The sequence below is a fragment of the Vigna radiata genome, chromosome 1 (genome assembly GCF_000741045.1).
Source record: "Vigna radiata var. radiata cultivar VC1973A chromosome 1, Vradiata_ver6, whole genome shotgun sequence".
In the NCBI taxonomy this organism is placed as follows: domain Eukaryota; kingdom Viridiplantae; phylum Streptophyta; class Magnoliopsida; order Fabales; family Fabaceae; genus Vigna; species Vigna radiata.
In genome coordinates this window covers 22,961,972-22,976,971 of record NC_028351.1, presented here as the reverse complement: position 1 = coordinate 22,976,971, position 15,000 = coordinate 22,961,972, and the positions used below count along the sequence as shown (strand labels likewise).

At 32.9% G+C, this 15,000-nt stretch overlaps 1 protein-coding gene and 1 pseudogene across 1 annotated transcript; both read right to left on the bottom strand.

The window, feature by feature from the left end:
- Positions 1-292: 292 nt before the first annotated feature.
- On the bottom strand, positions 293-1,708 carry LOC106759637 (annotated as a pseudogene).
- A 6,843-nt stretch (positions 1,709-8,551) lies between these two features.
- LOC106759629 (cytochrome P450 82A4-like) lies at positions 8,552-10,351 on the bottom strand. The gene is made up of 2 exons (XM_014642904.2): positions 9,339-10,351; positions 8,552-9,221 (listed from the first exon to the last, which is right to left on the bottom strand). Exons 1-2 carry the CDS (start codon positions 10,335-10,337, stop codon positions 8,592-8,594), a joined length of 1,629 nt encoding a protein of 542 aa, XP_014498390.2. The 5' UTR covers positions 10,338-10,351; the 3' UTR covers positions 8,552-8,591.
- Positions 10,352-15,000: the final 4,649 nt, after the last annotated feature.

The window sequence follows — 15,000 nt, the reverse complement described above, 5'->3', positions numbered from 1 at the left end:
AGAGAGGTGGTTTCTAAACTTTAACAAATTATTTTTCTTTGTGATTATTATTTGTAATTGTTTTGTGATAGTGAACTGTTTATCTCAGTTTGAGATAAGCGACTGGAAGTAGGATTGGTAAGATCCGAACCAGTATAAAATCACCTGTGCAAATTTCTCTCAACCTTGCTCTTTTATTTATATTTATAATTTGCTTAGTAAGTTAAATTGAGTAGAAATTAAAAGGCACGCGTTTGTTTTAAAAACCCTCATGGTTTGTTATTCCACGCTAACAATTCCGCTGCAGTCGATTCTAACAGTATTCTCCAAGCTTGCAATCTTCTCTGAATTCACGAGGAGTGGGTGGATATAGCCTCAGTGACTCCTTAACAACTGCATGAAGGTACACCAACTTGTTCGTATCTGATTCAGTCAAAAGTCTCTCTTTCCCAATGTGAGTGTCAATTTCTTCCATTACTTTCTTCAATGCTCCAAGATTGTTCAGTAGCAAAGACAAAGTCCAGATGTTACTAGCGAAGCTTCTGTCTGTTGCACCAAAAATCAATGCTTGCAAAAAAATTGGAAACCAATTCTTCAAAATTTGTGATCAATCAAGTTATATATAAAGAAAATCTATTAGAAATTGATCATGACATTCACAAAGTGAAACACAATAGAAAAATCTATTAGAAATTGATCATGGCATTCATAAAGTGAAACACAATAGCAAAATCTATTAGATATTGATTATGCCATTCACAAAGTGAAACACAATAGATACGCACCATTGTCGTGGCTTTGATGATAGTATCAGAATCAAACCCATGAATGTTAGTTCAATCGAAATCCGACAGCATCGACTCCATGAAATCTCCCCCTTTCTCACCTTTCTCACTGTTTAATTTCCTTTTCCTTTTGTGTTCTTCCAACCATTCCCCAACCACAGCATCCAGCTGCTTGAAATTCTCTTTCATGGCCTTCTCATGCCCTCCGAAATCAAACCGCCTCAGCCACGGGACCACGTCCCCTATCGTGAAAACACCAAATAGCCGCATGTATTCTTTGAACATCCCCAAACATATTCGCGCTTCTTCCTCGTCAACCACCGCTTTTTCTCCGAAGTACCTCTTCCCGGCAACCATCCTCAACAGAACGTTGAATGCAACTTCCTTCAGCCATTGCGTCATGTCCACCATAAAAAAGTCCTCCGTTTTCCCACGTTTCCACTTGTGGTAAAGCTCTTTCACTGAGGTTCTCACCTCGGAGATGCGCATGTGTGAGAGCGCGTCAATGCAGTGGTCTGCGAGGAACACAAACGCAACGTTCTTCCTCATGTCACGCCAAAATTGCCCATAGGGTGCGAATCCGAGCATGGCGAGGTTGTAGGTCATGTTTTGGCAGGCCACATGGTAGGGGCGGTAGGACACAGCGACGTCGTTTGTGGTGAAGCACTCTTTTGCTTATATTGATGCTGAAGATGGGGCCATGGCGGTCCGCCAACGTGCCTAGGAGGTAGTGGGTGGCGGGGGACCGCTTTAGTAGGGGGAGGTGGCTGATAATCGGCCATGCGCCGGGGATTATGGGTGGTTCTTTGATTCTGGTGCGGTGGAGCACAAGGAAAAGGTAGAGGAATGGCGGGATTAGAACCAGAAGTGCAACTGTGAGAGGAGAAAGAGCAATTTGGAGTGACTCCATTTTGGTCACAATATTTCTTTCAAACTTCAATGTCCATGACACACACAGACACATACATATATATACATACATACATATATATATATATATATATATATATATATATATATATATATATATATATATATATATATATATATATATAGGAAATAATATATTTGATTACAGTTTACCTGATTTAGTTTCTGCATAATTGATTCTGTCTTGAATAATTGATATATTCTTTCCTTAATTATTGTACGCTTCTTTTCTTAATTATTGTATGCTGGTTATGTACATTCTATATATTGTACGCTGGTTACTCTTTCAACATTAAGAAAAACACATTTGTTACAATCCTTAGATGGTATCAGCCTAATTTCGATCCTTCCTTACCCTTTCTTCTTTTCTTTTCTTCTTTATGGCTAATATTGATGGTGCCTTTTCCTTTAACACCATGATTCACATGTTAAACATACGCCTCACCTCAACCAATTTCATTCTCTGGCGTCGTTAGCTCCTTCCTCTTCTCGAAGGACAGGCCCTTTATGGTCATATTGATGGCTCAATCATAACTCCTCCTGCGAAATTGCCTACTGCTCATGGATCTTTAACGGTTCCTAATCCAGTCTTTATCACGTGGAAACAACAAAATCAAAGACTTGTAAGTCTTCTTCAGGCCTCCCTTACTAAAGAAACTCTAGCTGAAGTACTGCACTGTGAAACCGCACAGCAGATCTGGACTACTCTTGAATCCCTCTACGGTGGTGACTCCAAGCAAAGAGAAATTGGGATCATAGATCAACTGTAGCACCTTAGAAAAGGATCATCCACTGTTAGGGAGTTTTCCAAAACATTTTGATGCTTATGTGATCAACTCAACCTTATGGGTAGACCAGTGGATGATTTAGATAAATTACACTGGTTTTTACGGGGTTTAGGTCCCACTTTCACTAGCTTTGGTGCATCTCAATTAGCCATGCGACCACTGCCTGTTTTTCATGATCTTTTTTCTGTTGCCGAGAGTTTTGAAATGTATTTACATGTCGTTGAATCTACTCCCTCTCAAGCTTCTTTTAATACCACTACTCAACGTTCCTCTCAATCATCCAATACACGTTTTCAATCTGGGTCACGTTCCTCCTCAAATGGCAAAACAGGTCGTGGTTATCAATACTCAGGTCGTGGTAGTCGCGGCAGGGGACGTCGTCCTATCCATTGCCAAATCTGCCGAAGAGAAGGTCATTATGCCACATCTTACCATCAACGTTATGAAGGTGGCCCACATGACAGCAAACCTATCCATTGCTAAATCATTTGCGAATTCTTGCACTCTATCAAATTCAAATCAGTCTGATTGGTACCTCGATACTGGAGCTTAAGCACACATGACAGCAAACTTATCTGATTTAGACTCAGTTGAGCCTTATTATGGTAATCACATAGTTACTGTTGGAAATGGTAACGCTCTCCCCATTTCCCATATTGGATCTCATCGTTTGACAAATACTTTAAACCTTCTTGATATTCTTATTGTGCCTGGACTCCAAAAGAATCTCATTTTAATTAGCAAACTTACACGTGACTTTCCTGTGGATGCTATATTTACTGACACATCTTTTCTGCTTCAGCAAAGGAGTACAAAGGAAATTCTAGCAAAAGGGAGGAGTGAGCACAACTTATATGTATTGGAGCATGGTCAAAATGCTTTTGTTTCTGTTTTAAATTCCAATAAGCTACGAGGATCATTTGAATTATGGCATTATCGTTTGGGTCATGTTCTCTTTGATACTATTTCCCATTAAAGAAAAAGAGGTCTTTTGTCTTTATCTTCTATTTTACCAACTCCTTCCATTTGTGGCTCTTGTGAATTAGCTAAAAGCAAAATACTACCTTATTCCCTAAATGAGAAACGCGCATCGCATGTGCTGGATTTAATTCATTGTGATTTATGGGGACCTGCTCCCATTTGTTCAAAATTTGGTTTTCGATATTTTGTGATTTTTATTGATGACTATTCCAGATTCACTTGGTTATATCCAATGCACCTGAAATCTGATTTTTATGATGTATTTGTCCAGTTCAAGACATTTGTTGAAAATCAGTTTCATACAACTATAAAAACATTCCAAAGTGATGGTGGCACCGAATTCAACAATAACAAAGTCAAGACCTTGCTAAATGAAACTGGAATTCTTCATCTTATGTCTTGCCCTCATACACCGAATTCAACGCAAACATCGTCACATCACTGAAACGGGCCTTGCAATGCTTTTTCATTCACACCTCCCTGCTCATTATTGGCTGCATGCTTTTTGTTGTGCTGTTTATGTCATAAATCGGTTACTGACCACTCTTCTAAATGGTGTTTCTCCATTTGAGACCTTATATAATACTCCTCCTAATTATGCACACTTTCATCCTTTTGGCTGTCGGGTTTATCCTTGTCTCCGTGACTATGCCACTAACAAATTGTCTCCTCGCAGTGCACCTTGTATTTTTCTTGGATACAACAGCAACCATAAAGGATTTCAATGTTTGGATCCTTCAACCTACGTAACAAGACATGCCAAGTTTGATGAACTTTATTTTCCATGTTCAAAAACAGGAACTATATCTCCAATTTCCGGATTGGGTTTTTCTTCATTTGTTGAACCAGCCTCAACCCCTGAAATTCCTGCTCCAGCTCCTGCACCAGCTTCTTCTTTGCCACTATCGAAGGACACTGTGTACTCACCAACCACACCTTGTGGTCTATGTCCTGCTGAAGATACTCCTTCAATTGTTGTTTCCATGCCTGATACTCAACCACAAATACACCGTAGTGTCCAGTCTACTCCTCCTATGGTCACACCCGCCAAATCAGGTATTTTTAGGCCTCGTCATTTTGCTGACATTACCACCTACCAACCATCTTCTCTTCTTTATGCTCTGCTCACCACTTCTACACCAAAAGGGTTCAAATCCGCTGCCAAACATCCTGGTTGGTTGGATGTTATGCATAAAGAGTTCTTGGCCCTACACTCCAACAATACTTGGGATCTTGTCTCACGCCCATCCAACACCAACATTGTAGGATCCAAATGGGTGTTTCACACCAAATATCTTTCAGATGGGTCAATTGACAAATTAAAAGCACGGTTGGTTGCACAAGGCTTCACTCAAACACCTGGTCTTGACTATCATCACACCTTCAGTCCTGTTGTTAAAGCTGCCATTGTTCGTGTCATTCTCACTCTAGCAGTAATGAATAATTGGCCTCTTCATCAATTGGATGTCAACAATGCATTCTTGAATGGGCACCTGACACATGTTGTCTATATGGAACAACCTCCTGGGTTCGTTGATCCTCGATACCCAAATCATGTTTGTCGACTTCGGAAAGCTCTTTATGGCCTCAAACAGGCCCCTCTTGCATGGTTTCAACGATTCAGCTCGTTTTTGCTCAATCTTGGGTTCCTCGGAAGCAAGACAGATCTATCTTTATTTGTCTACCATAACACTGCTACCACTCTATATATACTTGTTTATGTTGATGACATAATTTTGACAAGGAATAATAATTCTTTAATTCAAAAACTTTTGGCAAGGTTCAAAACTGAGTTTGCTATCAAGGATTTAGGTCATCTAAATTACTTTCTTGGTCTCGAGGTCCACTACACTACCAATGGTGTCTTTCTTAGCCAGACCAAATACGCTCAAGACATTTTATCTAGGACCCAGATGTTGGATGCAAAACCGACAGCCACACCACTCCAACCTCATATTCAACTGACAACCACAGGAGATCCATTCTCTAATCCCACTCAATATCACTCTCTCGTTGGTGCACTCCAGTATCTCACTATAACTCGTCCTGACTTGTCCTACGCAGTAAATTTGGTAAGTTAGTTTCTTCAAGCTCCAACAAATGATCACTTTCAAGCAGTTAAACGCATCCTTCAATATGTCAAGGGCACCATGTCCTATGGCCTATCCTTCACCCGTGGAGCTTCCCTTAATGTTCTTGGATACTCGGATGCAGATTGGGCTCGATGTATTGAGACTAGGCGATCTACCTATGGTTATTCCTTCTTAGGCGGAAATCTCGTCTCATGGAGTGCTAAGAAACAACCAATCGTAGCTCGATCAAGTTGTGAATCAGAATATAGAGCAATGGCTAATGCAGCAGTTGAACTAATATGAATTACTCATCTTCTACATGATCTGCATATTTCCTATCAAGCGTCAACTCTTCTTTGTGAACAAGAGTACTATATTCCTCTCCCAAAATCTGGTGGCTCACAAACGCGCTAAACATATTGATATTGATTATCACTTTATTCGAGAGCTTGTTCTCTCTAACAAACTCATCACTCAATTCATTCCTTCTGATCTCCAGCTAGCAGACATATTCACTAAAAGTTTGCCTCGACCATTGTTCCAGTTCTTCAGAGCCAAGCTTCACGTTGGACTAAATCTCAAGCTTTGCTTGAGGGGGATGATAGGAAATAATATATTTGATTATAGTTTACCTTATTTAGTTTCTGCATAATTGATTCTGTCTTGAATAATTGATATATTCTTTCCTTAATTATTGTACGCTTCTTTTCTTAATTATTGTACGCCGGTTATGTATATTCTATATATTGTACGCTGGTTACTCTTTCAACATCAAGAAAAACACATTTGTTACAATCCTTACAATATATATACATATGTATATACATATATCACCAATGGAAACACATGCATACTCTTGTTCTGTGCAAGCTTTTTAAGGTAATAAAAAATATTTACCAAACTATCAAAACAATAAAAGATATTCATTGCTCAATAAAACTGTGGAAAAGAAAATTGTTGTTATTATCATGTGTCCATGAAAAAAATGTCCGCCCGCGGATAAAATACCCATACATGCGAATATTTACTGCATGTTATAACAATGTATTTTAATATCAGTTTATAAATAGTCAACTATTAGTATTATATTAGGATATATGCTATTTGCAAAAATAAAAATAAAAATTTAATTTATATTTTATTAAGTTAAATTTAATTAAAATTAACATTAACTTATATTTTACAAGATTAAATATAATTAAAATGAAGTTTTAATTTATATTTAATTTAATTTATATTATATTTTATATATTTTTTTCAAATTTTATTTAAATTTTATTTTAATAATTTATAAAAATATATTTTATTTTAAAATATTATTGGGTATCCGAAGGTATCCACAGGTATTTACGGGTTTTAAAATATCTGCGAATATTTTTTAAGTGGGTATATGTACAGGTAGCGAATCGGGTAACGAGTGGATTTTTTTGTCAGTTCAAATTACGGGTAGACACTATCCATACTCGACCTGACCCGTTGTCATCCCTAGTAGTCCTCTTTACGTTAATAAATATGTAGATTATCATCAGTCTTAGTAACTGTAAAAGTTTTTATGGATAAAATATATCACATATTTTTATCATAATAAAATAATTAAAAATAATATATAAGTTAAATATTAGATAAAAAGTTAAGACATAACTAATAAAAAAAAAAACTTTAACTGTCTTCAACTTTGAACATTGTAGGTGTAAAAACAAAAAATTTCTAAAACCATTATGAATATAAAAGAAACTTAAAAAGTCAAATGATATATTTGGCTATTCATTCCTAGAATGGGTTTTAAACGTCGAATTAACTAAATTAGTCTGAGAGAAGAATTGACATCAAATGTGTATATTAAGTGTGTATGATGACAGTTTTAATTTAATTTTACAGTTTTAATTTTTTTTGTCGGTTATAGTGGATTATATTATTTTCAATCTTTTGAAAAACAAATTATATTTCAAACACAAAGCTTTTATATAAATTTGCATTGTCATTAACATTTTATTTAATTCTTAATAAAAATATATTTTTAAAACAAAAAATATGGTTTTATAATTATGATTTAGGTATTGACGTTACGATTAGATTAAGTTATTATGAGGTTAAAGTAAATTGGCATTAAATAATTTTCAAATTTTTGTTTAAATAAATTTTAATTAATAAAAAGTTGTTCATTTTTTTTTAAAGTGGACCACTATTATTTTTGTGTAATATATTGGTGAGAGAGTAGAGAGGATCACATGAAACTCAAGACCAACAATATTTCTGTCTTTTTCTATGGAAGAACAAATAAAATAGTATTTTTATAGGTAAAAATATTCATGTAAAATGTTTTAACCTCTATTTGTTTCTATGCCCACTCAAATAGACAGTGAAAAAAAATGAGATGTTTTTGAGAAAAAAAAAATCCGTAACAAAAGTGAGATGATTTGCAAGAAAAAAGTTTAAATATTTGAAATATAATATTTTTTAAAAAAAGAATATTTCTTTAACACTATATTATATTATAATAATATAATATTTGTGGAAGATTTTATTTTTCGTTTTTGTAATACATTAATGGGATGTACCACACCAAATCAAATGGAAATGTGGAAAATGATAAACTAATAAATAAATCACATTAATAGAAGTAAATTCATTTATTAAATTTATGTTAGTAATTAATGAAAATAAATTATGATGTATTAAATTTATAATAATCGATTATGATGTTATTAAATTTATTAATAATTAAATTATGATGTGTTGTGTTGTTCAAATCACAATACATTGAATAAAGCACAATATTTTCCCTCTCTCTTAATCAAATAATTTAGTACAACAACTCAAGTATACCATAAAATATGCCTTTAGTTCTCTTCCACCTTTCATTTGCATATAATAAAGCCTTTATGAGAAACATATATCATCATTATGAAGAAGATATAATGCAAAGATAATTATAATTGAAAGTTAAATTCAAATTATTATAGAAAAAAGAATAAGATTCAAATTTGTGTAACGAGCTTAGAATCATAGACGGGAATAAGCATAGATCATACATGAACTGTATTTTGATGTGATGCTTACATGTTTTCATAAAGACTAGGAGCCAAACGAGGTTTGATGAGAAGTTGAAGGGGAGTAACCTTAACATTGGTCAATTCCACAGCTGAAGTCATATCTATAGGTTCAGTTGAGGATTTAGAGACATGAAAGCAGTGAAGAAANTTTNCCAAAGTTAAANAAGAAGTTTTAAGGCCAAAGGTCACTCCAGGGCATATCCTCCTACCACTTCCAAAAGGGATGAGCTCAAAGTGTTTTCCCTTTACATCTACATCTTTGTGTGTGGTGAGGAACCTTTCAGGCTTGAACTCCNAAGGCTCTGGCCAAATCTTAGGGTCTGTTTGGATCTTCCACAAGTTTGTGATCAGACGAGTTCCTTTCTTCACATGNTATTCTCCAAGCTTGCAATCTTCTCTGAATTCACNAGGAGCATTAAGAGGAGTGGGTGGATATAGCCTTAGTGACTCCTTAACAACTGCATGAAGGTACACCAACTTGTTCGTATCTGACTCAGTCACAAGTCTCTCTTTCCCAATGTGAGTGTCAATTTCTTCCATTACTTTATTCAATGCTCCAGGATTGTTCAGTAGCAAAGACAGAGTCCAGATGTTACTAGCGGAGCTTGTGTCTGTTCCTCCCAAAATCAATGCCTGCAAAAGAATTGGGAACCAATTCTTCAAAATTTGTGATCAATCAAGTTATATATAAACAAAATCTATTAGAAATTGATCATGGCATTCACAAAGTGAAACACAATAGAAACGCACCATTGCCGTGGCTTTGATGATAGTATCAGAATCAAACCCATGAATGTTGGTTCCATCGAACTCCGACAGCATTGACTCCATAAAATCTTCCCCTTTCTCACCTTTCTCACTGTTCAATTTCCTTTTCCTTTTGTGTTCTTCCAACCATTGCCCAACCATAGCATCCAAATGCTTGAAATTCTCTTTCATGGCCTTCTCATGCCCTCCGAAATCGAACCGCCTCAGCCACGGCACCGCGTCCCCTATCGTGAAAACCCCAAACAGCCGCATGTATTCTTTGAATGTCGCCAAACATATTCGCGCTTCTTCCTCCTCAACCACCGCTTTTTCTCCGAAGTACCTCTTCCCGGCAACCATCCTCAGCACCACGTTGAAAGCAACTTCCTTCAGCCACTGCGTCATGTCCACCATAAAAAAGTCCTTCTCCGTTTTCCCGCGTTTCCACTTGTGGTAAAGCTCTTTCGCCGAGGTTCTCACCTCGGAGATGCGCACGTGTGAGAGCGCGTCGATGCGGTGGTCTGCGAGGAACACGAACGCAACGTTCTTCCTCATGTCACGCCAAAATTGTCCGTAGGGTGCGAATCCTAGCATGGCGAGGTTGTAGGTCATGTTTTGGCAGGCCACAAGGTAGGGGCGGTAGGACACAGCGACGTCGTTTGTGGTGAAGCACTCTTTCGCCATTTCCCAATTGCTGATGACTACGGTTTTCACTGTGCCTATATTGATGCTGAAGATGGGGCCATGGCGGTCCGCCAACGTGCCCAGGAGGTAGTGGGTGGCGGGGGACCGCGCTAGCAGGGGGAGGTGGCCGATAATCGGCCATGCGCCGGGAATTGTGGGTGGTTCTTTGATTCTGGTGCGGTGGAGCACAAGGAAGAGGTAGAGAAATGACAGGATTAGAACCAGAAGTGCAACTGTGAGAGGAGAAAGAGCAGTTTGGAGTGACTCCATTTTGGTCACAATATTTCTTTCACGCTTCAATATCCATGATACAAACATATATATATATATATAAAGACATGCATATTGTTGTTCTGTGCAAGCTTTTTAAGGTAATAAAAAATATTTACCAAAATATCAAAACAATAAAAAATAAAATCAGCAATAAAAGTGTGTAAAAGAAAACTGTTATTAATTATTGTCCTCTTTATGTTAATAAATATGTAGATTATCATCACAATCTTTGTTTCTTACTAACTTTAAAAGATTTTATGGATAAAATATATCACATATTTTTATCATAATAAAATAGTTAAAAATGAATATATAAGTTAAATATTAGATAAAAAGATAAGACATAACAAATAAAAAAAACTTTAACTGTCTTCAACTTTGAACATTGAAGCTGTAAAAACAAAAAATTTCTAAAAACATTATGACAGTGGGTTTGAAACGTTGAATTAACTAAATTACTCTGAGAGAAGAATTGACATCTAATGTATATATTAAGTGTGTATGATGACAGTTTTAATTTAATTTTACAGTTTTAATTTTTTTTTCGGTTATAGTGGATTATATTATTTTCAATCTTTTGAAAAAAAATTTATATTTCAAACACAAAGCTTTTATATAAATTTACATTATCATTAACATTTTATTTAATTCTTAATAAAAATATATTTTTAAAACAAAAAATATAGTTTTATAATTATGATTTAGGTATTGACGTTACGATTAGATTAAGTTATTATGAGGTTAAAGTAAATTGGCATTAAATAATTTTCAAATTTTTAATGTTTAAATAAATTTTAATTAATAAAATGTTGTTGATTTTTTTTTTAAAGTGGACCACTATTATTTTTGTGTAATATATTGGTGAGAGAGTAGAGAGTTTCACATGAAACTCAGGACCAACAATATTTCTATCTTTTTCAAATAAAATAGTATTTTTATAGATAAAAAAATTCATGTAAAATGTTTTAACCTCTATTTGTTTCCATGCCCACTCAAATAGACAGTGAAAAAAAATAAATGTTTTTCTGAAAAAAATAATCCGTAACAAAAGTGAGATTATTTGCAAGAAGAAAGTTTAAATATTTGAAATATAATATTTTTTTTAAAATAATATTTCTTTAACATTATATCATATTATAATAATATAATATTTGTGGAAGATTCTATTTTTCGTTTTTGTAATACATTAATGGCATGTACCCCACCAAATCAAATGGACATGTGGAAAATGATAAACTAATAAATAAATCACATTAATAGAAATAAATTCATTTATTAAATTTATGTTAGTAATTAATGAAAATAAATTATGATGTATTAAATGGCATGTACCCCACCAAATCAAATGGACATGGGGAAAATGATAAACTAATAAATAAATCACATTAATAGAAATAAATTCATTTATTAAATTTATGTTAGTAATTAATGAAAATAAATGATGTATTAAATTTATGATAATCAATTATGATGTTACTAAATTTGTTGTATTGTTCAAATCACAATATATTTAATAAAGCACAATATTTTTCCATGAAGAATATATAATGCAAAGATAATTATAATTGAAAGTTAAATTCAAATTATTATAGAAAAAAAATTAAGGCATGGAAAAAATGTCATATTTTACAGTGTAGATAAGGTGACAAAATAATCAATGCGGCTCATTTAACTAGCAAGTATTGTTTTTAATTTTTTTTATTTATATTTTAAAAATACATCTAATTATATAAGTATTTTCAAATTTTTAATTTTTTATTAATATTTTTAATTAAATAAATTAAAATGATTATTATTTTTACCGAATTAAGCAGTCTTCAAAGAAGATTAACCTAACTGTTGACATATATTTAATCACGGAGAAATTCAATTACAAAAACTTTTTTACACTTAAGTCCATAAGAAAATTTTAGTAAATATTTCTAAGTGAAAATAAATGTGAAATGAATATATTCCTATAATGACATATATTTATAGTTTTATAAGTATATGGATATTTTCTCTCTCTCTCTCTCTCTATATATATATATATATATATATATATATATATATGCATATTATGAATGGATTTTACATTTTTCATTTGTCATGTAATATCATATTTATATCATAAATATTATTTTCTCTTTATATCAGCATAATTAATTTCATACCAATCTTGTGCTTCAATCCTTAGTTCATTCGACTTTTTGGACCTACTTAAAATATGATTATATAAACCAAATAAGTACAATTATTATAATTATATGAAAACACATCATTTAAAATGATTGAAATAAAAAGATTATTAAATTATAAAATGATTTTATGAAAAGATCATTTTTATAATTTTATCATAGATACTTTTTTTATTTTGTAAATGATTTTTTTAGTATAATTAATTATTTAAATTTTAAAAAATAGTTATTAAAAAGTAAAACTGAAAAATATTTTTTTATTATAAATAATTATTTAAATTCAAAACATAGTTATTAAAAAGACAAAAATAGAAAAAAAAATTGTGTATATAAGAAAGTGAATCTCTTTATTAAAAAAAATTATTAAAATTGTGTATATAAGAAATTTGTTAAAAGACATTTTCCCTTTAGGATTTTCATAACTTTTTATGAAAAAAATTGTGTAGATAAGAAATTTGTTAAAATAAAATTTTCTCTTTTTTAATAAATAGTGAAAACACATGCACCATTGCTAATACAAAATAATAAAATTATTATTATAATTATAAAGTTAACTATAAAATATTTTAATAATTTATTTTAAATAATTTTTATTTATTTTGTAGGTAATTTTTTAATTAAAAATGGTTAAGTTAAAAAAGTCAAATTGAAAAGAAAGAATAATTAATTTTAATAAATGTAATATTGATAAAAGAATTATTTTAATTTAAAAAAATATTCAAATGCTAAAATTGGAAAATAAATATGGATTCATAATCAAACAAAACATGCAAACTAAAAAAAAGGTTAAAATCTTTTTTATCCCTCTAATTCTTGTAAGAAATTTAATTACATTCCTAATTTTTATTTTATTTAATTTAATCTTTTAATTTCTATAAATGATTCATTTAGATGTTTTTATTAAATTGGTTAGAATGTATAAGTTTGAATAGTTAAACCACATTCTAAGAGATATCTAATGTTAATTTAATGAAAAGATATAGTATGATTATTTTTAGAAATTAAAGAATTAAATTGAATCAAATAAAAATTAATTAAAAATGTGATTTAATTTTTTTTTTCTTTTTAAGAATTGGACTGAAATTCCTCCTGCTTGATCAAAATTTTGTTCATTTGCTACATTTGTTAGTGTAACATTCCAAATTATATAAAAACTATATAATATAGTAGTTATCATTATAATACTATAGAACATTTAAAGACTTGCAGATAAAGTGTTAATCTTACAGTCATCCACTAATCTCCAAAAACTTCCCTGATAGTAAGACACTTCACAACATCAAATTCATTTGTACAACAACTTATGCTTTCTTATATGGTCCTAAAGCCAACGTCATTGCTTCATGGCATCTGCAGAGACATTCTCAAGCCTTGTCTTAGTGTTGTGTTGACTTTCTTTAAACTTTAATCATTCTCAATCAATCAAAGTTGGTCTTTGCGCTTGAACACCCAACACTTTTTGGTGGAATGACCAATACCCCTTCATGGTAATCACCTTTTGTATCATGAGTCTTGAAGTATTAAGGCTTTAAAGACTTCATGTAACAAGTAGAGACCAAACCCTTTTTTTATAGAGACTTGGTAGCAACGTTGCATAAGTCATAGGGATAGCAGTGAAATTCACAAGCATTTTCCTACCCAGCAACTTGGCGAGAAATTGAGTTTGGGTCAAGTGTCCAATTTTTTCTTGGAACTATTTCAAATGGAGAGTAGGTCAACGATATTTGAGAGGTGGGATGTGATTGAGCTCTTTCTTCTCCTCTCTTCCAATGCTTATACCCGACTTGTGCATATGACTTTGTGTGATCTTTTCAGTCCTCACACCAATCTCAAATCCTTCTTTGATTATCACTAAGTTTGTAAAGTTTGAGGAAACATTGATCACCATATGCTAATAGAAGGGTGATTCAGAGTATTTAGGAATATGTCAACCATCTCGTTATCACTCATACGAGACTCTCCTTGAGCAACAATATCTTTCCACCTTTGGCTATATCCTTTGGATGATTCAAACTCCTTCGCCAAGCTTTGTAGTTGTAATCTACCAGGTGCCACATCCATGTTATATTTGCACTACCTCAAGAAAGTATCCACCAGATCCTCCCAAGACCAGATGCACGAAGGTTCAAGCTGATTGCCCCAGTTTTCATCATGTGCCTGAAAAACCAATTGCTAATCGTACATCATTAGATGGTTGTTAAGCCCCTGGCAAGTGTACCAGATCGTTATCAAGTAATATAATTAGTAAACCCAATATCGTTCTTCCCAAAGGACTCAAAGGCCTAATCTTTCATGTAAACTAATCGTATAAGACTTGAGAAAGGAATAAATTTGGGGTTTTGTATGCAAAGAACAAAAATAAATATGCAATGCAATTGATTCAATTGGTTTTAAGAAACTATGGATGAATGGTGTTGTTAGGGTTTACAATTTCATCTTATCCACTCTTATATATCTACTCTTCTTATTTACTTCACTTATTTATCTAATTGCCATGCACACTTTCTAGTCTACCCTTAACCCAATCCCTT